The following is a 23,822-nucleotide window of genomic DNA, read 5'->3' as shown; positions in this document are numbered from 1 at the left end:
CTATGGAATCTCTAACGCGAGAATTTTACTGTCAATCACCGTTGCATTTGGTCGTCTTTTTAAAGACAGATCACATGCTATGATTTTTTGTGGCGGATATTCTTGAGTTTGGGGTTGATTTCATGTAATCGAAAGAACTATCTTTCAGTAAAGTCGTCTCAGGAACGCAACTCATAAATATTAGCAATATCATTTTAAAGTCTTCTACTTTAAAATGTATAATATACGTCTGAATTGACGATATAAATGAGTCAGATTAAATAAATTATTGAAGAATTCTTTACTAAGCAACAACATTTTTGTTTAATTTAGTAGTATTTTATATTTTAACAACGACACCCGATTTGGGCGTCGAAACGTTAATAAAATTATTATTATTTTTTTAAATTTAACTCAGGATATTACTCGTCTATGGCCTAAGTACTCAAGGTTTCGTCTTTTGAGATAATCAACATTATTTTTGCTTCATTTCTTATCCTTTTAGTTACTTTCGTATTTGACATTATTTGAATCAATTATATTCTAATGATTCTTCAGTAATACCAAAATTCAAAGGCGCCAATTTATTCAGATGGGCTTGTTTTAGCGTCCATGATTCCAAGCCATAAAGAAGAGTAGGTAAAGAACTCATAACACCGAAGCATCCTTAGGCATACTACTGACCTTATATTCCGACAACAAAGAAACTTTTAAGTTTATTGAATGATGCACGTGCTATTTCAATAACCTATTTTAATTTCTTTGTTGTTCTGAAGCTATTTTCTTGTGGCATTTTTGCAATTAACTAGTTTTGATGAAAAATAAGCCACAATTTTACTAAAAAAATTAATTTAATGTTAATCTTTATTTAATTTTACTAAAATGTTAATTTCTTTGCTTTGGTCTATATTTGATGTTATCCATTCTCCAAGTAAGCATTTGTAGGTAGCCACTCTCTCAATAACAGAATCTTTAACATTCAACTGGATGTTTGCATCTGCAGATTTAGTCATGATCAGGCATTTAATTTTCTTCAAATTCATCTTCAGTCCGTATTCATCTCAGCATTCATCAAGGCGTTGCATTACGTCTGTAAATCATTGTTATCTGTCATTACTGTATCGTCTGCAAAACGTTATCTGAGAGCGCTTATACCGCTTTACTGTAGATATTTAAGAGTAGTAGTGGGACAACACGCAACCCTGGACTCCTCTCCTATCTTTATTTCGATATCTTGGGTGTTGTGGTTGTCAACTTTTATCTTAACAGTTAGATTCCGATATAGATTCAGTGGCGGATTCAGAATTTTTAGGGGCAGGTCATGGATGTTGAGGGTGATTTAATTACTTTTCTCTGATGCAAGGTCACTGTTTTGTGAAAACAACAGTTAAATTGGTTCGCATTTATGTACAAATATCGCTTTTAAATTTGTTGGGACAATCTGTACCATATGGTAGTAAAATTTAAGAATTTTGTTCTTAAGCGTTTGGCCACACGGGCGATTTTTTACGGCCGCAGTAAGAGCCGTAAAAATCAGCGCGAAAATGGGTCCCACGGTGAGAATAGTAGATGGCCTCGTGTGGCCAAACGCTTAGTGTTGTGTTAGGCACAAAAGATAAAACGGACATAATATGTTTGCTGTTTAGCGTCTTCGGTGGTCGCAAGGGTATAAACATGTGTGCATGTGGATACGCTCTTGTTAAGTGTCATTTCTTACCCTTACCGAACGAAGAAAAACATGTGAGACGCCCTTTTTTAGGCAGAAAAGTGTAAATCAAAAAATATTTGCAGTTTTTAGAACGGCAGTCCCTTCTGAGCAGGGTTACCAGGTCTACTGATTTTTCAGTAGAACTACTGATTTGAACTCCAATCTACTGATCTACTGATCACTGTATAAAACCTACTGATTTGAACTCAAATTTACCGAGCTACTGAAAACTTCTACTAACAAATCTAAAAAATTTAAAACCCAACATCCAACAACGTGTTAATCTTCTTTGGTTTCACTTTACCTAAATTTCTAAAAATAGTCGGTATATGGGATGTTTAGAATTTGTCATGGTCATCAATAATGATGTCAAGTGGCTACTGTGGCTAGCCTTAAGATAACAAAGGGACTCTTGCGTTGAGAGAAAAAAATGTGTCACGTGTTTCCAATTTAGGACTACTCATACAACCAAACCCATCCGGTATTGCGACGCCTCGATATAATTTATGAGGTGATTTATGAGTATCTGATGAATAGATAGGTGCTTTATTTTTTGGTAAAAAAAATGGGTAATTTTTGTCTTTAGTACTTTGTACTTATTCTGTTTCCAATTTCCAAAAAGTTCAGAGCGTGCAGAAAAACTATTTATTTAGCAAATACAGTCCCGGCGCTAGGGTATGAGACGCCCGCCTGCAAAACTAGTTTAGGCGCCCTTTTAGGTTTTTTTTTTTAATTAGTATTTTGTATAACACCAGCACAAAAAAACTCATTTTGGCGCCCCCCAAAAAGGGGCGCCCGCCTGCAGTGCATCCCTTGCAGGCCCGTTATCGCCGGCCCTGAGCAAATAAATATTTTTTGATGTTTTCTGGCAATAGTAAAAATGTATTTTGAATTAAGTAAATGACATACGACATACCTACATTCTCCTTTTTGTGTCAATTAATTTAATTCAATAATTTTTTTGTACCCTGTATAAATAATTATCTTAATGTTTGAAGCAATAAATGTTTATTAGCAATAAATGTTCAAAATTATTTTATTCTAACTTTTACGCGCTCACTCTAATATAAAAGACCAAATAAATAAATATACATAGTATGTAAATGTCTGTGAAGGCTTTAAAAATACGAGATTACTTGGCTGCGTCCGTAATATAAAGGTGACCGTAGATACCTGGTCTGGATCCCGCGTATGAAAAAAACGTTGATTAATAGCAAGCTGAAAATTTGTTAATAGCTTAAGGGTGTCTAGTCGGATAAACTTTGATATATGGGAACACTGGAACAGGGGCAGTTTTAACTGTGGAACAGGTTAAAAATTTGAAACGGTCAGACCACGAAAACGGCACATTTATTTTGTCCGACAGAATAGACAAACTCTCCGAACAGAGATTAAACTTTCATGCAAAAATCAGACTGCTATTTATCACCTGTCATAATTCCTGTCATATGACATATTCTACATGTTCCACTCATTAAAACGCCCGTTTGGTGATAAATAGCAGTCTGATTTTTGCATGAGCGTTTCAAATTTTTAACCTGTTCCACAATTAAAACTGCCTCTGTTCCAGTGTTCCCATATATCAAAGTTTATCCGACTAGACACCCTTAAGCTATTAACAAATTTTCAACTTGCTATTAATCAACTTTTTTTTTCATACGCGGGATCCAGACCTATAAATAGAATAGATTGGAAGCATTTGAGATGTGGAACGTATCGAAGAATGCTGAGAATCTCCTGGACAGACAGAATAACCAATGAGAAAGTACTAAGGAGAACACAGAACAGCAGGGAGATACTGGATTCCATCAAAATAAGAAAACTTCAATACTTGGGTCATATAACACGTGGTGGGATATGAACTCCTAAAATTAATTATGCAGGGAAAGATTCAAGGAAGGCTCAGCATAGGTAGGAGAAAAATGTCCTGGCTGAGAAATCTCAGAGAATGGTTTGAATGCAGCTCAACTGAACTCTTTCGGGCTGTAGTGTCGAAAGTGAGAATAACAATGATGATTGCCAACCTTCGTCGCGGAGATGGCACGTAAAGAAGAAGTAGATAGTAGATACCAGTTCATAAATAAGCGAATCTACATAATATAATTAGTTTGGAGAATTTTAAACTGGCCGTTATTTAAAAACTGTCCGTTAGTAGAAGTGGCCGATTTTAAGAGGTGGCCATTAACACAGGTTTTACTGTATTATAAATGGCTTAAAAAATCTACTGATGGCTACTGATTTTTTGAAAGCAAAACTACTGAAGACATCAAAACTGACCTGGCAACCCTGCTTCTGAGGGTCCAAGGCGACTAGTTCGTGTGTTTCTCTGTTGTTCTCCCACTCGCAATAATTACCTCGCACGCTAAATTTTAAGACGGTACCTAATGTGTATAATAGACTCTCTCTTTCGCTACTAAGACAATTAATCGTTAATAGAGAAACTTACAAAAATAGAACTTGCATAAAATTTTAAATTCAAAAAAATTTTATAAATCACAACAGAACATAATTTAGAACCTGTATCAAAGACAAAAAAGTCTTTAAAAAGAGAGAAACTCAACTTATTACCTACAAAAGTGGACAACATCAATCCCAAATAGACTACTTCATGATAAGGAAAGAAGACATACGTGAATGCAAGGACTGCAAGGTAATAGTTAGTGAGACAGTAAGCCAACAACATAAGCTGCTTGTTCTGGACATCGAAGTAAAAAGCGAAACTAAACAAAAATATCGGAGAGGACCACAAAAAATCAAGTGGTGGATGCTAAAAGATGAGAAGGAAGGTCTATTCAGGGAAAGAATAGTAGAAAAAATATGTTGGAACATGAAAGGAAGCCCTAACACAATTTGGAGAAAAATGGCCAATATTATTAGAGAGACGGCTATTGAAATACTTGGGAAAACGTCAGGAAAGAAGTTTGAAGATAAAGAGACTTGGTGGTGGTCAAATGAAGTACAAGGAAAAATAAAAGAGAAGAGAAAATTATATAAAAAGTGGCAAGAAACCAGATCGGACATAGATCTTCAAAACTATATGGTCGCCAAAAAGGAAGCGAAAGTAGCAGTAGCAAAAGCTAAAGCAGAAGCGTATTCAAACCTATACGATCAACTTGATACCAGGGAAGGCGAAACGAAGATATATAAAATAGCCAAACGGAGAGCAAAGAAAGCAAAAGATTTTAATCAGATTAGATGTATCCGAGATGAAAATAATAAAATACTAGTTCACGAAAGGGATGTCAAAAAGAGATGGAGAAAGTACTTTGACAGCTTATTAAATGAAGAATTTGACAGACAGCCTGTAGAGTCAACGGAGACAGTAGCAGCAATGGTCACCAAAATAACCAACGAGGAAGTGGCTCAAGCGCTTCAAAAAATAAAGAAAGGAAAAGCGGTAGGACCAGATGATATTCCTGGGGAAGTATGGAGAGCATTGGGAGAGACAGGAACAAGGTGGCTAGCAGGTCTATTTAATAGAATTAGGGAAGTTGGACAAATGCCAGACGAATGGAGAAGCAGTATACTGGTACCTGTTTACAAAAACAAGGGAGATATACAACAATGTACAAACTACAGGGCTATAAAACTGCTTAGCCACACCATGAAAATATGGGAAAGAGTAATTGATAGACGGATACGTGAAGAGACCGAAATATCCGAGAATCAATTTGGCTTTATGCAGGGTAGATCAACAACAGATGCAATTTTCATTATAAGACAGTTGATGGAAAAATACAGGAGTAAAGAAACAAACGCTCATATGATATTCATTGATCTTGAGAAAGCATATGATAGAGTTCCTCGAGAGATTCTTTGGTGGGCACTCAATAAGAAAGGAGTCCCTGGTGAATATGTAAAGATTGTGAGGGATATGTATGAGGGAGTAACGACTAGTGTTAGAACAGGTGTGGGAGAGACTGATAAATTTCATGTGAAAGTAGGATTGCATCAAGGTTCTGTGCTTAGTCCGTATTTATTCTCATTAGTTTTGGACCAAATAACAGCGAAAATACAGGGTAACATTCCATGGTGCTTAATGTATGCTGATGATGTCGTGTTAGTAGGAAATAGTGAAAGAGACTTAGAACAAAAACTGGAACAGTGGAGACAAGCTCTGGAGGAAAAAGGTTTAAAACTTAGTAGGACAAAAACAGAGTATTTGGAATGTTTATTTAAAGATGGAGCTACTACAAATAAAATGGTATCTTTGGATGGTGAAATGATTGTAAAAAGCAATAGTTTTAAGTACCTAGGATCGGTATTACAGAGTAATGGAGAAATAGATGGAGATGCATGCAGTAGAATTAGGGCTGGATGGATGAAGTGGAAAGAAGCGAGTGGTGTGTTGTGTGACAGAAAAATTCCAATGAAGCTGAAGGGAAAATTCTATAAAACAGCCATAAGACCAGCTATGATGTACGGAACTGAATGTTGGGCAGTGAAAAAGAAAGAGGAACAGCGAATGCATGTGGCGGAAATGAGAATGCTTAGATGGATGAGTGGAGTGACAAAGAAGGATAAAATTAGAAATGAGTATATTAGGGGAAGTCTAGGTGTGGCACCAATTGACGCCAAAATGAGAGAGCATAGGTTAAGATGGTTTGGTCATGTTCAACGTCGAGACGTTAACCACCCAATACGAAGAATAGCTGAAGTGCAGATTCCTGGAAGGAGTAGGAGAGGAAGACCAAAGAAGACCTGGGGGGAGACGATAAGGCAGGACATGTTGGTAAAGGGGATTAACATTGATATGGCCCAAGATAGAATTGTGTGGAGAAATGCAATTAGGGAAGGCGACCCCGCATAGGGATAAGGCAAAGAGAATGATGATGATCAAAGACAAAAAAGTTTTGTTTGTCTTTCGTTTGGCCCCTAAAGACGACTAAAAATTCAATTTATACCAGCCACCCCAAAACGCGTCGTGACGTCACGCCGTTGTATGTTTACATTTTACACCAATTGTATATATAATTTTAAATTAGACATTATAAACGTCAGTAAAAAATACAGTTACGTGACTTTTTTTTTATTAATGGCTTTGACATAGCCAATTAGCCAGACTATTTGTTTTTTTTTGTATGGTATTACAATAAAAAGTATTTTGTATGGTATTACAAATTAAAATATCTAAGTCTACTTATTATCTAAATTTACAGGGTGTTATAATATATTAATGGATACATTTTTCAATTTTGTGTGATATTTTTACAATTTTTAATTTTATTATCTAAGCCTATTTAAAATTTAAATTTACAGGACGTTAAAAATCGATGGAAAAGTCTTTCTTTTTGCTGATGATACCAGTATCACTTGGAGCAACTCAAATATTGCAACTCTTCATGGTACTATAACTTCTGATCTACTTACAATAAAAACCTGGTCTGACTCTAATTTACTCTCGTTTAACGTAGATAAAACAGCAGCATTGTCTTATAAAGGAGTCCTTCAACCCTTATCTCTTAATAACAGCCAGATCAGTACCGTTGATTCTGTAAAATTTCTTATTATTTTTTTAGACAGCAACCTTAAATGGTCCCACCATATCGATTTGTTAAGGAAGAAACTATCCTCAGCTTGCTATGCTATAAGATCTGTTTCGAATGAACTCAATTTAGCATCTTCCAAAATAACATATTTTTCTTTGTTCGAGTCACATCTTCGTTATGGTCTTCCTTTTTGGGGTTCCGGTACAGCTGCCCAATTCGATGTTATTTTCAAATTACAAAAAAGAGCAATTAGATATCTGTTTGGCCTCAGAAGAACAACACATTGCAGAAGTTACTTCAAAGATCACAGAATTTTAACCCTTCCATCTTTGTATATTTTAGAAACTGTTTGCTTAATTCGTAAACATCTACATGTCTTTCCACCAAGATCTAATCATGACTACTTCACGAGAAATTCTACGTTTGACGTCTATATGCCGACCCAGTCCTCTGAGTTAGTAAAGAAATCTATATTATATTCCGCAAAAAAACTTTACAACCATCTCCCTCTACAACTTAAATCTGCAGCATCTTTCCCCAAATTCCGTAAACTGACAAAAGCCTACCTATCTGAAAGACCATATTATTCAGTAGAAGATTTTCTTAATCAATAACTAAGAAATTACAGTACCCTTTGCACAAGTAGTATTTTTATTATCATTTCTTTGTCTATATTTGGGTGTCATATGCAGCAGCTTAACTTTTAAACTTATTAATTACTAGGTAGACTATGCATTTGCAATTTACTTAAATTTTGCAATTGATTACTTCTGTTTAACTTCATTATTATTGTTATTATTATAAAATATATTGACGATTTATGTAATTTTAGTAAATTGGATTGTTATTGTTTTGTTTTTTTGACTTTTTATAAGCTTTGTCGATAAACTTGTACAATTTTCCATGACAATAAAGCATATTTCTATTCTATTCTATTCTATACATATTCGTAAAGACATTGTAACGTCTGCTTAGGTTTTGGAAAAAGAATTTCGTTTAAATTGACAGGTAAAGGAAAATTTAGATCAATTAGCTCTTCATACATTACTTTAATATTTTGTCTGTACTGTCCACACTCCAATATGAGGTGCTGTAAATCTCCCATTCCACCACAGGCGCAATATGGGTTATCACTATGTTATGTGACGTTAAAAGTGTTTTTGATCGTTTAAACTATTCATAGAAAATTTGTGCTTTTACAAAATGATTTTATTTTCAATAGTAAACCTTTTTTCGTTTCCTTCAAAAGCTGTATCAAACTCCAATCTCAACAAATTGGTATATATTATTACAACGACATACGATAAATGTCATTAGAATATAAATATTTTTGTTACCCGACGACGAGCTGGTCAAATACCCAAGTAGGTGGACGCCAATAAACTAAAGAAGGAGAAGAAGAATATACCTAAATATAACGCTGTGTCTAGGTACACGCTAACGTGTACGCAAATAAAAAAAGTTTTGTGTTGGAGTGTCAGAGTGTTGGAATTTGTTTAATCGCGTTGTGTTTACACTTTAATTTTAATATTGATTAGTAAAGAGAATTCTTATTTTTTATTTGTTTAGTGTTTGTTTTTAAATTAACTATGCAGTGTGGACAATTATTTAGTTGTTTTAATGAGTTTAACAACATTTTAAAACAGTATGAAAAAGTTAAGAGACTATAAATTAATATATATTTTTTAGTTATAAGTGAAATAGTATTACCGTCCAAAATTAAAATAAAAGGAAGACCTAAAGCTTTCACAATAATAATTAACTTCTTCTGGAGCTATTTCCTAGTGGCATTTTTGTAATCAACTATTCTAAATGGGAACTAAGTCACAATTAACGTTTCGACGTCTAAATCGGACGTCGTTGTCAAAATACAAAATATTATTAAACTAAACCAAAATGTTGTTGCTTAGTAAAAAATTTTTTCTAATAATTTATTTAATCTAACTAATTTTTGTATTTTGACAATGACATCCAATTTGGACGTCGAAACGTTAATAAAATCATTTTTTTAGTTTAATTGTGGCTTATTTCCCATTTAGTATAGTTGAATATAATAATTAACTTACGTATAAAATTTATTTTAACAATATTTTGTACGTGTCATGTCAACTAAAGTCATATATTTATTTTGCTAACCTAAATACAGGGTGTAACAAAAATACAGGTCATAAATTAAATTGCATATTCTGAGACCAAAAATATTTCGATTGAACCTAACTTACCTTAGTACAAATATGCACACAAAAAAGTTACAGCCCTTTGAAGTTACACGATAAAAATCGATTTTTTCCGATATATCGAGAACTATTAGAGATTTTTTAATGAAAATGGATACGTGGCATTCTTATGGCAGGAACATTTTAAAAATAAATTATAGTTAAACTTGTGCACCCCATAACAATTTAATGGGGGTTTTGTTCCTTTAAACCCCCCAAACTTTTTTGTACGTTCCAATTAAATTATTATTGTGGTACCCTTAGTTAAACACAATGTTTTTAAACTTTTTTGCTTCTTAATATTTTTTTGATAAACCAGTTTTAATCGAGATGCGGCTTCTTTTTTAATATGTTTACATAAAAATTTTATGGGGGTTCTGTGCCTTTAAACCCCCCAAATGTTTGTGTACGTTCCAATTAAACTATTATTGCGGTACCATTAGTTAAAGAGGATGTTTTTAAAACTTTTTTGTCTCTTAGTATTTTTCCGATGAGGCACCTTTTATCGAGATGTGGCTTCTTTTCTAATATGGTTCAAAATATACCTCCAACTGTAATTTATAAAAAAATTTCATATTATTACCAGGTCTCTACAATCGTACGTAACAGTATACAAATATGTGGTGGATTTGACAAATATTCAAAATATCTCGATAAAAACTAGCTTTTCCAAAAAGTACTAAGAGGCAAAAAAGTTTTAAAAACATCCTGTTTAACTAATAGTACCACAACAATAATTTAATTGGAACGTACAAAAAAGTTTGGGGGGGGGGTTTAATGAAACAAAACCCCATAAAATTTTTATGGGGTGCACAAATCTAACTATAATTTATTTTCAAAATGTCCTTACCATAAGAATGCCACGTGTCCATTTTCATTAAAAAATCTCTAATAGTTTTCGATATATCGGAGAAAATCGATTTTTATCTTGTAACTTCAAAGGGCTATAACTTTTTTTGTATGCTCATTTGGACTAAGGTAAGTTAGGCTCAATCGAGCTATTTTTCGTCCCAGAATATGTGATTTAATTTATGACCTGTATTTTTGTTACACCCTGTATATACTTTTATATATACATTGATTTATTACAATTAAGTTTGAAACATCTGAATAGTTTTGCTTCCCTTCCCTTAACAAATATTTTTCTATCAAACAAACACTAAACATATCAAAATAGCATGTACCAAAATATTATATACAGTCACTGCGTACGCTAAATAATGACGTCACTGGCTTGATGAAGTTTAATTCGCGTGTACCTAACTTTTAATTTGCGTACACGTTAGCGTGTACCTAGACACAGCGAAATATAACCATAATAACAACTAATGTAAAACTACGTGACGTCACTGGTCGTGTGAACTATTTTATACCGCAAAAGACTTTAAAAATATGTAATTCTAAGTTATTACGAGTTTTTAAAGGGTGAAATTTTGGAAATCTCATTTTTAAACAAAACTGAACATTATTATGTAATAAAAAAAATGTGCAAGTTCCCTATTCCATGCATTTGTTAAACTCGATGTTGTTAATAAATGTTTTGTTGGCTTAACACTTTTATTTCTCGTTTGCACAATCCTTCATATCGTGTTTATTAGTAACTATAAAACCAGAACAAATAAATTCTCAGAACCATTCGCCCTAAAAGTTTACTTGTTTGTTAATGTCTAAGGACTCTATTGCTTTGGGACATATGCTTGTGGTCCCAAAATATTCACCTTTGTCCTATTAGGCAAAAGATAATAATTAAACCTTTTTCGCCACTGTTGGGGTGAGATTCAATAAAAACTCACATCAGTCACTTAGTATTACCACCCCTAGGATAAGTGGGTTATTCTTTGACAGCTCTCGAGTTTTCTTTTTTTTTAGGTTTATTGAATTGATACCCCCTCTGGATTCGCCATTGTATAGATTAGATATAATTTGTCATATTTTTGTAGCCTACGTGACATTATTACAATAGAACCATGGAAAGGATGTTTGAGAGCCTATGAACATGGACTAATTAGTATATATTTTTCTCCCCCACCAAATGTAATTATTAACTGCATTTGCGTCTGCAAGATTAATGGAGGGGAAGAATTAGAGTTTGAAATTACTGGATCTTGCTCACATTTGAGTTTTAAGTTTAACAAATCATCTATATATGTCGGAAACAGAGTAAGTAGCAGAAATATGCCACCCTGTATAAATAATTATGTTAATGTTTATATTACTAAATAGACCATTGAATAAACTTTCAAATTAGCTGACACACGATCCCTATTCTCATTATATTACGATCCCTTTGAAAAAATCATCGGCTTCCTCATCACTCCCAAATGGATAAAGTCACTATTAGTGTGACCAACTAGTCCGAAAAATCCGGGACATGGCCCGAATTACGAAGTCGTATCCCGGCGTCCCGGACAAGGCTTCCGGGCCATCCGAATTTTCAACGTTTTGGTAAAATTCTATTTTGCAATTTTAAATACGTTATTCTTCTAAGAATTCACATGAAATTGAATTGGTGGGACGAAAAAAGTCGACAATTTCTAGAGTGTAATAATATCCCATTCAAAACACATGCATTTATGTCGTATTATAGTTTTACGAAAACTCAAACTGTGGACTTTTTTCGTTTCTGTATTTTTATTATCGTCTTCTGAAGAGATGATTCAAAAACGGACGATTGATTTTTAAAGATTTCCTTCTCATTTTTAAGCAAATTCAATCGTTGAACAAAAAAATATGATACCTAGTAAGAATTAATCAACATTAAAATGTTCTGAAGCTGTTTTCTTGTGGGATGTTTGACAAAGACTATATTTTTGATGGGATTAAGCCATAATCGGCTGTAATGATAATTATAATTTTATATTAACCTAAGGTTATATTTACATGCAAATCCAACATCAGTTTATTTTCTAATTTTTCCTTTTTTGTGAACGATTTCCCGATTGGAAGTCGAAACATCAACGACTAAAAAATGTAATTACATACCGTTACAACCAATTGTGGTTAATAAAAATGTTAAATAATCAATAAAATGATGATAATAGTAAGGTTCTATATTAAAAAAAATGGCCCGATTTTCATTGAAGAGTCCCGAATTTCAGGTATTTTTTTCAGCCTTGTCCCGGATTCGACTGAATTGGAGTTGGTCACATTAAGTATGATGTATATGCCAAAAAAATGATAATTAAAATATAGAAATCCTCCCTCTGTGGCTTAATGGTAAGAGAGTATACCTTTGGATTGAAGGGTTGTGAGTTCGAATTTCAACTGGATAGAATTTTGCATTTATTCACAATTAATAAATTAAGTCGAGTTTAAATTTATCTCAACCCACACTGCACATTATACTATCAGATTGCGAATTCAACTGTATCATGCCAATGGCCATTAGTTGTCGAGGCATTAAGCTAAATTAAAAAAATATAAAAATCGACCTGTTTCGAGATTTGTCTTCAAAATCGCCCATACTCGAAATAATTAATTTTGTTTTGAGCTAATTAGCAAAATACAAGGAAAAGTTATTTACCAGCAATTTTATTGCTGAAATCGAATCTTATGATCGTATATATTAATAATATAGGTATGCAAAGTCCGCAGATAGTGCGCTACTTTTTTATAAACAAAATGGCGCCCGAAAATCGTGTTCTTTTCAATTTTTGCTCTATAACTGTACTTTACAGAATTGAAATTTGACTATTTTAGCTGCCTTGGCCCCGGAATATTTTAAAATTATAAACAATTTTTTAGCTTATAAACAAATAGAATATATCGGGGAATATTAAATTAAATTAAATCATGAAAACGTTATTGGAAAAAAGCGGCAGGACGCTTCTTTTAAAAGAAAAACCGTTTAAATGTGATGAGAGGTTCCTGAGATACAACCAATCAAATTTGACCGGCATTTACGGCAAAGATGTAAACAATAGGATCATAAACCATCACCTTTCTATTTCGGTCCTCTTTCTCCAATCTTTCTCCAAAATTCCAATCAAAAATTAGGTTGCAGAAGATGTAATCTCAAAGTTCAAAATCGGTATACGTTAAAAAAATTCATTTTCTCGGCTTCCCATGGAGCAATTTTCTTCATTCTTTTTTTTGTTCCCAAGTAACTGGAGTAGAGCCATCTAACTAATGCATTATTATATGTCAAACTTGCTTTTGTTTTGTTATAATGGATTTATTAATTTATAAGAAAAGAAAACTACATATTTTTTCCAGTTGTAGACTTTTTTTAGTAAGTTTAGACAAACTTACTACAAGTGTACCTTTTTACGTTAAAAACACAAATATTCTCATTTGAAAGCTGTAAAATTATTTAAACAATCTCAAACAAATTAAAATTTTTTGTTATAATAAATAAATTAATTTATTATAACAAACCAAAAGCAACTTTGACATTTAATAATGCCTTAGTTAGATGGCTCTACTCGAGTTACTTGGAAATAAAAAGAAAGAATGAAGGCTCCATGGGAAGCCGAGAAAATGCATTTTTTTAACGAATACCAATTTTGAACTTTGAGGTTACATTTTCTCCAACCTAATTTTTGATTGGAATTTTGCTATTTTTGGCAATTTTCACTCGTAATATCGATAGATTTTATTATAATAATATATATGTTATGAGTATTTTAAAGATATGAAAATTTTTGTGAAGAAAGAGGACCGAAATAAAAAGGTGATTGTTCGAAAATTATTATCCTATTGTTATATCTTTCCGGTAATGGCTGGGCAATTTTGATCTGTTGTATCTCAAGAACCACTCATCACAATTAAACGTTTTTTCTTTTAAAAGAAGCGTCCTGCCGTTTTTTTTTCAATACCGTTTTCACGATTTAATTTAATTTAATATTTTCCACCCGCATTTTCCAGGGAAAATTTTAGTCGAAGTAAATCGGGAAAAACACGTCTCCATGCAGAAATTAATTATGGTGAATTTTATTTGAGTTTTTTGGTGCAAAGTTAAAATCTTTGGAGTTATAGAGCAACAAAAGAACACGATTTTCGGGCAGCATTTTGTTTACAAAAAAAAGTAGAGTTGTAGCGAGGTAAACGCAAAAAAACGTGATTTTATTTTTTTTATTTTTGGGGTAAAATTGCGATTTTGACAATGTTCCCCCACATGAAATTCAAAATAAACCTCATTTTCGTTTTAAGCACTCTCGAGAACATAAAGTATGGATAAAATTAGCCATTCACCCCTCCGTGGTCAGTATCTCGAAAACTAAGCGCTTTTTTGAGGGTGTGTCGCTCGTGTAATAGTACTAGGTTTTTTTTTTATTTAGCTAGTTCCTCGACAAATAATGGCCATTGGCATGGTAGGTACGGTGAATTTTTGTAGTTAGGTACCTAGTGTCATGTGTAGTGTGTGTTGAGTAAGTGTCTTGTTACTTTGCAAAGTCGACGTCATTGTCTTTTGCAAAGAGACGCTAATTGTGTCTGAACGTCTGCGGTCCCTCCGGTGAAGTACTAGGTTTGTTTCTATAAAGACTGAGAGATTATTGTATTGATAAGCGATATAGGTACGACTGGATTTTCTCATATTTATCGTCTTCGGGCAAGCTGTATCTGATGATGCGAAGTAACTAAAATACCTATAATACAGTGGCAAGTAGACAAGATTTAACTATTCCTGTTCGTATATTCCTTGTACATTATTTTGTAATTTGCTTATTGTCTTCCTAGTAAGGTGATCAACTATGTTTTGTTCAAAAAGTATTGCAAGTATTGCAAGTATGCACTTTGCAAGTATTTCATAGGTGAAAAAAAAAGAAGAAAAAACGATAAAATCTTTATTTAAAAAAAAAACATATTTTTCTTCGGAGTGGTTTTTTTTTTGCTAAATGATGATGTTTGTCTAATAATGTAGCCACATCCAAAAAACTTTCATTTTGCATATTAAATTTGACCCTTAAGACGGCAGATAATGTTTTTACAGAAAGTTGCGACTTCTCACTGCTTTAATAATAATCATTCTCTAGTGAAAATACCCTTTCATCAGCAGCATTAGTGCCTGGACAAGATAATGAAATTTTAATTAAAACTTTTAAATTTTCATGTGGGATATGTTCTACTCTAAAATGCCGAAATATTTCTACCCATTTATTGTCAAGTTCTATTTTCTCATCGTTCCATTTCTTCAATTTTTCTTCATTTAAATATAAATTTACTCTTCGAATTTATAACAATATTAATAACGTTAATAACAATAACTTTTACTTCCTTCATTACAAATCTAAAAGTATACAAATGAGTACTTTCAGAGTACAGGATATGAAAAGAGTACGGTTTGCTAAAAAAAGAGTACAAAACTCAGTAAATGAGTATAGTTATATATAACAAAATATTTTTCACCATACGTAACAATATTTTACGATTACTTATAAAATAAGTAGGCCTCATAGTTTACAAGTTACCAATTAGTATGGTATAACTAGCCCCAAATCCAGATATCCAAAGTAAAAGTTATCCTTCAACACCAAATTGTTCTATATGTTCCATAATATATTGTTCGGTAAAAAGTCACACCATTTTGAGCGTCGGGTTTGGGGGGGGAGGTTGGTAAATTAGGAGTTTTTTACGTTTTTCATCAATATTTCTAAAACTATGCGGTTTACCGTGAACAATGTTCCATACAAAATTGTTCTAAATTGCATTTTAAATAAAAAAGGTCCTATGCATAATCCTTCTAAAACAAACGGTTCCAAAGTTACAGAGGTAGTATGGTATAATGGATCCAAAAAAGACTTAACCCCGTCATCCCAAATTAAAGACTCCCTCCAACACCAAATTGTTCTATATGGTCCACATATTCTTCAGTAAAAAGTTACACCAATTTGAGCGTCGGGTTTGGGGGGAGGGGAGGGGAAAAGTCGGTAAATTAGTAGTTTTTTACTTCTTCTTCTTCATGTACCATGTCCTTTCAGAACGTTGGTTACCATCATAGCTATCCTAATTATATTCACTGCCACCCTAAATAGCATTCTTGTATCAACACCATACCAATCTCGCAAGTTCGTCAACCATGAGGTTCTTCGTCGTCCTGGACCGCGTTTGCCTGTTATTTTTCCTTGCATAATATTTTGTAGAAACCTATATTTGGGACCTCTCATTACATGTCCGAAGTACTCCAGCTTTCTCTGCTTGATGCTATTTATGATCTCAGTAGTCTTGTTGAGACGTTCTAGTATTGTGGAGTTTCGAATCTTGTCCACCCAGGAAACTGTTAAAATTCTTCTATAGCACCACATTTCGAAAGCCTCAAGGCAATTTAGATCGATTTTATACGTTTTCGTCAATATTTCAAAACCTAAACGTGAAAAATTTTCTATACAAAAATGTTCTACATTAAATTTGAAACAAAAATTTTACTGTTGGAAAGATATTCATGCGACATTATCCAAAGAAAGTTCAGATTGGGTTTATCCGTACCAGAGATTTATATGGCCTAGGCCTGTAGAAGCCTCTTGGTGATGTTGACGTTCCTTCAAGGGCTTATCTCAGTAACATACCACCGGCAATTAAAATAAAAAATTATATTTTAGAAAACACAATCCTGTTAAAAAAATAGTTTCTCCAGTAATAATAATAAAATTTGTCCAAGCAATATAAAAAATATGGAAGACCTCAACTTTACACCCTCCATAACTCCGGAACCGTTGACTTTAGAACCATTATGCATACGACCTTTTTCATTTTAAATTTAATGTAGAATATTTTTGTATAAAATATTGTTTACGCTAAACGGCTTAGGTTTTGAAATATAGATGAAAAACGTAAAAACTACTAATTTACCGATATTTCCCCTCCCCACCTCCCAAACCCGACGCTCAAAATGGTGTAACTTATTACTGAAGAATATGTGGACCATATAGAACAATTTGGAACTGGAGGAAAACTTTAATTTGGGATAACGGGGTTAGGCCGTTTTTTTGACCAATTATACTATACTACCTCCGTAACTTTGGAACCGTTCATTTTAGAAGGATTATGCATAGAACTTTTTTTGTTTAAGATTTAATGTAGAACATTCTTGTATAGAACATTGTTCACGCTAAACCGCATAGTTTTAGAAATATTGACGAAAACCGTAAAAGACTCCTAATTTACCAACTTCTCCCCCCCCCCCCCCAAACGGTGTTGGACGCTCAAAATGGTGTGACTTTTTACTGAACAATATATGGACCACATAGAACAATTTGGTGTTGGAGGAAAACTTTCACTTTGGATGTCTGGGTTATGCCTTTTTTGGATCAACTGTACCATACTTAATATACTTTCTCGTTTTGTTTGATGAAAAAAAGATGTTTAATTTACTTAAATTAAAATTAAAGTATAAAAGATGAAGTTTTCGATCCTAATAGCATTATTAATAATTTTAAAAATATTAAAAATATTACTAAAAGATTTTTAAATTGAAAACTTATTGGTCCATTTCCTTGGTAACACCTCCAAGGCTTCTAAAATTTGCAAGCCATATGGATGCTGAAGCGAAGAAGACAAGAGGGAATTCAAAAACTTACAATTCACGACCCCGTCTGTTCAGCTGGTAAATTCCAACAGAAAATGGACCTAGTTACTCAAAGGAGTAAAGACCAATATAAAAATAAAATAAAAATTTCATTTTTAATTCAGTTGCAATGCGAAGGCAAAACAATCTTACTTTTCAATTAGAATACGGAGCGCAGTCCAGTCCTCTGAATCGCAATTTTCGACTCTAATTGGAGTCTCATCGGAGAGAACGTAGGCTTGTTCTCCAATTAGAGTCGAAAATCGCGATTCAGAGGACTGGACTGCGCTCCGTATTCTAATTGAAAAGTAAGATTGTTTTGCCTTCGCATTGCAACTGAATTGAAAATGAAATTTTTATTTTATTTTTATATTGGTCTTTACTCCTTTGAGTAACTAGGTCCATTTTTTGTTGAAATTTACCAGCTGAACAGACGGGGTCGTGAACTGCAAGTTTTTGAATTCCCTCTTGTCTTCTTCGTTTCAGCATCTATATGGCTTGCAAATTTTAGAAACCTTGGATTTGTTACTAAGGAAATGGACCAATAAATTTTCAATTTAAAAATCTTTTAGTAATATTTTTAATATTTTTAAATATTATTAATAATGTTATTAGGATCGAACACTTCATCTTTTAATTGCCAGATGACGCTAGTCACCTAATATTTTCACTTCAGTTGCAATAGGTGGGAAAAGCTCTCGGTGCTGATCGGTTAGAATATGGAGAACAAGCCTACGTTCTCTCCGATGAGACTCCAATTAGAGTCGAAAATCGCGATTCAGAGGACTGGACTGCGCTCCGTATTCTAATTGAAAAGTAAGATTGTTTTGCCTTCGCATTGCAACTGAATTAAAAATGAAAGTTTTATTTTATTTTTAAAATTAAAGTATCTTTGCACATTATTAAATAAGAAAGTCATTTTAATTTTTCTAGTTTATTCCTTCGAATTATTTCTCTGTACTACTGTTTTAGTTATTTTGTGAAATACTGGAAGAATCTCTCATATTAACCAACACTGGGCATTACGATTTTTGCTTTCAAGTTGACTGTGATAGTCTGGAAATTTTTCAAGACAAAAAGTTAAAATCCAAATGGCTGAACATATATCCAGATAAGGGCTACTTGGAAGCTGGAAAGGAGATCCCTATTACAATTAGGTACTTTCCCGGGATTGTAGGAAACATAAATGAATTAATATTATTTGAGGTAAGGTACAATATTAATTTTTAATGTACAGCTGGTTCCTAAAAAAAAAAACTGATACGACTCTTAAAGCGTATTTTGTAGAAAATTGAGCAGTGTATTTTGAAGGATAAATACTTATTATTTACATACTGTCACTGTCACTGCCAAATTTTAAAATTTGTCAGATAACTTATTCTGTTCAACGTCAGAAAATGGCTCCACATGATAGTAAAAACTAAAAGCAAGAATTGTAACAAAATTAGAAGATGGTTGGTCACTATCTGCCGTAAAGAACCATTTTAACGTAAGCAGAATAACAGTTTTTTATATTAATAAAAGATGGAGAGAACAAGAAACTCTCGAAAGAAAGCAAGGTTCTGGAAGATCAAAAGTATCTACCACTCATGAAGATCGTACGCTGTTGGAGAGATTAGAAGAGAATCCTTTTGAAGATGCGAAAACTGCAAGAATTCAAAATAATATCTAAATTTAGACCGTAATAATTATTACATTTATGAATTAACATAATATGTAATCAGTTGTTTGTTGTTTGTTTGTTTATTTTATTATTTTTTGTCTGTCATAATAAATATAATATAATCTCACAATAAAACACTGAAAAACGTTTGTTTTTCTATACTTCCACAAAATTTATTACAACTATGTTATTACTACAGCTGTTTCGGCAAAGTGCCTTTCTCAAGTGATATATTTTACAATGTGTTTGCCTTTTTAAGTCTTTAACTGAAGAGGTTGAGGAGTGGGGAGCTGTTTGTCTCGAGTTGGTCATTCAGAATTCAGTACCTTCTGCTCTCTCACATATACTGGCAAAATAACAACAAAAATAGCCAGATACATAAAAAAGAAAGGAATAACACCAGCTTTCAGAACTAACAACAACTTAAGCAAACATATTAAAAACAATAAAAGCCGAAAGAGAAAGCAACTACAGAGTGGTGTGTACAAACTAACTTGTGGTGACTGTCCGAAAACTTACATCGGTCAAACTGGCAGAACTTTTGACAAACGGATAGCAGAACACAAAAGGGCTTTCAACAATAGAAAAACAGACACTTCTACATACGCACTTCACCTTCTAGATCATAATCATTCTTTCAATGAAGAGTTTCAAATTCTACATATTCAAAATAAAGGCCTTAAGCTATCACTTTTAGAATCAATGGAAATTAATAAATTGAAAAATACAGATATAATTCTGAATGACCAACTCGAGACAAACAGCTCCCCACTCCTTAACCTCTTCAGTTAAAGACTTAAAAAGGCAAACACATTGTAAAATATATCACTTGAGAAAGGCACTTTGCCGAAACAGCTGTAGTAATAACATAGTTGTAATAAATTTTGTGGAAGTATAGAAAAACAAACGTTTTTCAGTGTTTCGTTGTGAGATAAAATGAACTTCCATCAAGTAACGGTCGAATTCATCAATTATATAATATAATGTCAAACCAATCAAATACACTGCTTAAAATGATCAAATCTTACCAAGAGTCGTATCAGTTTTTTAGGAACCAGCTGTACAATAAGAACACTTCATATTTCAATCAAAATTAGATCCTTTATTTTCTCTCCCTCCCTCCCTCTCACTCTCTCTCTCTCTCTCTCTCTCTCTCTCTCTCTCTCTCTCTCTCTCTCTCTCTCTCTCTCTCTTTCTCTCTCTCTCTCTTTCTCTCTCTTTCCCTTCCATTTAACCCACGCATTTCTCAAACAACAAATAACAAAAAACGAACCTGCCATGCCGCAGAATATTTATATAAATTATTTAATATTTTTGATATTAGATAGTAAGTTGATTAAATATCTAAGGCAGAAATAAAAACCATCTTCACTCTGTCAAGTCTAAATTTATTATTGTATTACTATTAACATTAATGTTACAATTCCGATCATAATTCTGTTGTTGTAAAAGTGTGCGCAAGATTGAAATTATTAAAGAAACCAAAACCTCAAGACATCCAGTCAATGAAAAACGTCTACCCCAGGCTGTGGGTGAAAAATAGGTCGATTTCAGGATATAATTCAGGAATTTTTGAAACCTATCAGGTGTTGTAAAGGACGATGCCAGAAATAACTTCTACTAAAATGTGACCAAAAATATTGTGCGCTTTTTTTTCATATTGCGATTTTCATTTGTTAAGTTTGCAATTTTTATTGATTTTTAATTTTGTAGCTTAGGATATTGATTTTAGAGAAAAACTTTTTAATAGAAAGTTGTAGTAAATTAAAAAACCTACAATTTGAGCTATGGTAAGTTTAATTTCGTTAATTGGTTATTGCAAAACAGCCTGCGAAAAGTCCAAAATGGCCGTTTTTTACAATTGCATTATTTATTGTACAAATAATTTTTTTTTATTTTTTTTAGCTTTAAAATGAAGGTCTTTCAATTCCAAACATAAAAAAAATTGTAAAGCCAGATTAACGAATTTGTTGCTTAGATATTATAAGTTGTTTATCACAAGAGGTCAAATGTCGAAGGCTATAACTTTTTGAAAAAAAAATCGTAGAAAGTTAGTGAAAAATCCAATCTCCTTCGAAAGATTTATATTTTCCTATTCTGATGTAAATAAATGCGTAAAATATTTTTAAACCTCTGATTTATGGGTTTGAAAATAAGGGGGCAAATTTCGTTATAAACATTTAGAGCTGAAGCGGCCCTGTACATCCTATGAGTTTTTAACTTACAGATTATTGTTGCTAAAGATGAAACAAAGATTTATAAAAAGAATAAAAAATTTCTACGACCAACTGAAGCCGAGATAATTTTTGGGTTTGCAAATAAGGGGGCAAATTTCGTTATAATCATTTAGAGCTGTAGCGGCCCTGTACATCCTAGGAGTTTCTAACTTACAGATTATTGTTGCTGAAGACAAAACGAAGATTTATAAAAAGATAAAAATTTTCTACAACCAACTGAAGCCGAGATAATTGTTTTTATTTCTTAAGTTGTAGTGCCTTTATTTATAACAATTAAGAAATTATTTTACAGTCATTGACAAAAGAAAGACTTATATTATCTTAAAATAAAAATTATTATAAAATATAATTACATTTAATTATTAAAAATTATTTTTAAAATCGGTGCTTTTGCGAGCGGCCGAATTTTGCAAATCGCCCGGCTCGCTTCAAATCCGCGCGGTCGGAAAATTTTCACGTAACTTGTATTAAATTTTGACAGAAAACAATTTAATAATATCACCGTTATAATATACAATCTATTTACCACTGTATTTGTTTTTCTTGATAAACTTTTATATGTGAAATTTCATTTCTGAAGAAATAATATTACAAAAATGATACATATATATGAAATATATAACTATATTTTTAATTTTTTCATTGTTATATAAATATAATAATAATCTTACTTCTTACTATAATATACATAAAACTTTTTCTTCTTGTAGTGACTATTCTTTTTGGATTTCACATATAAAGAAAAACAAATACAGTGGGAAATAGACTGTATATTATAATGGTAATATTATTAAATTGTTTTCTGTCATTTAATACAAGTTACGTAAAAATTTTCCGAGCGCGCGGATTTGAAGCGAGCCGGGCGATTTGCAAAATTCGGCCGCTTGCAAAAGCACCGATATAAAAAATAATTTCTAATAATTAAATATAATTATATTTTATAATAATTTTTATTTTAAGATAATATAAGTCTTTCTTTAGTCAATGACTGTAAAATAATTTCTTAATTGTTGTAAATAAAGGCACTATGATTTAAGAAAAAAAACAATTATCTCGGCTTCAGTTGGTTGTAGAAAATTTTAATTTTTTTATAAATCTTCGTTTCGTCTTTAGCAACAATAATCTGTAAGTTAGAAACTCATAGGATATACAGGGCCGCTTCAGCTCTAAATGATTATAACGAAATTTGCCCCCTTATTTGCAAACCCTAAAATTATCTCGGCTTCAGTTGGTCGTAGAAATTTTTTATTTTTTTATAAACCTTAGTTTCATCTTCAGCAACAATACTATGTAAGTTAAAAACTCATAGGATGTACAGGGCCGCTTCAGCTCTAAATGTTTATAACGAAATTTGCCCCCTTATTTTCAAATCCAAAAATTAGAGGTTTAAAAATGTTTTACGCATTTAGTTACATCAGAATATGAAAACATAACTCTTTCGAAGGAGATTGGATGTTTCACTAACTTTCTACGATTTTTTTTTTCAAAAAGTTATAGCCTTCGAGATTTTACCTCTTGGGATAAACAATTTATAATATCTAAGCAAAAAATTCGTTAATCTAGCTTTACAATTTTTTTTATGTTTGGAATTGAAAGATCTTCATTTTAAAGCTTTAAAAAATAAAAAAAAGTTATTTGTACAATAAATAATGCAATTGTAAAAAACGGCCATTTTGGACCTTTCGCAGGCTGTTTTGCAATAACCAATTAACGAAATTAAACTTACCGTAGCTTAAATTGTAGGTTTTTTAATTTACTACAACTTTCTATTTAAAAGTTTTTTTCTAAAATCAATATCCTAAGGTACAAAATTAAAAATTAATCAAAATTGCAAATTTAACAAATGAAAATCGCAATTAAAAATAAAGCGCACAATATTTTTGGTTACATTTTAGTAGAAGTTATTCCTGGCATCGTCCTTTACAACACCTGATAGGTTTCAAAAATTCCTGAATTATATCACGTTTTTTCACCCACAGCCTGGGGTAGTCACCATATAATACACGGTACACAAAGAATTAAACTGC

General features: G+C 32.4%; 1 protein-coding gene across 1 annotated transcript in view; it reads left to right on the top strand.

Moving 5' to 3' along the window:
- Positions 1-23,822, top strand: part of LOC114331342 (hydrocephalus-inducing protein-like) — a 691,883-nt gene that overhangs the window by 187,456 nt on the left and 480,605 nt on the right. The window contains exons 22-23 of the mRNA XM_050647266.1: positions 11,333-11,552; positions 18,868-19,101. Of these exons, the coding sequence (XP_050503223.1) occupies positions 11,333-11,552; positions 18,868-19,101 (454 nt within the window). The remainder of the gene's footprint in view (positions 1-11,332; positions 11,553-18,867; positions 19,102-23,822) is intronic.

The sequence above is a fragment of the Diabrotica virgifera genome, chromosome 3 (assembly GCF_917563875.1).
Source record: "Diabrotica virgifera virgifera chromosome 3, PGI_DIABVI_V3a".
In the NCBI taxonomy this organism is placed as follows: Eukaryota; Metazoa; Arthropoda; class Insecta; order Coleoptera; family Chrysomelidae; genus Diabrotica; species Diabrotica virgifera.
Note: the sequence above shows the minus strand (reverse complement) of the source record. Positions and strands in the feature narration are given on the sequence as shown.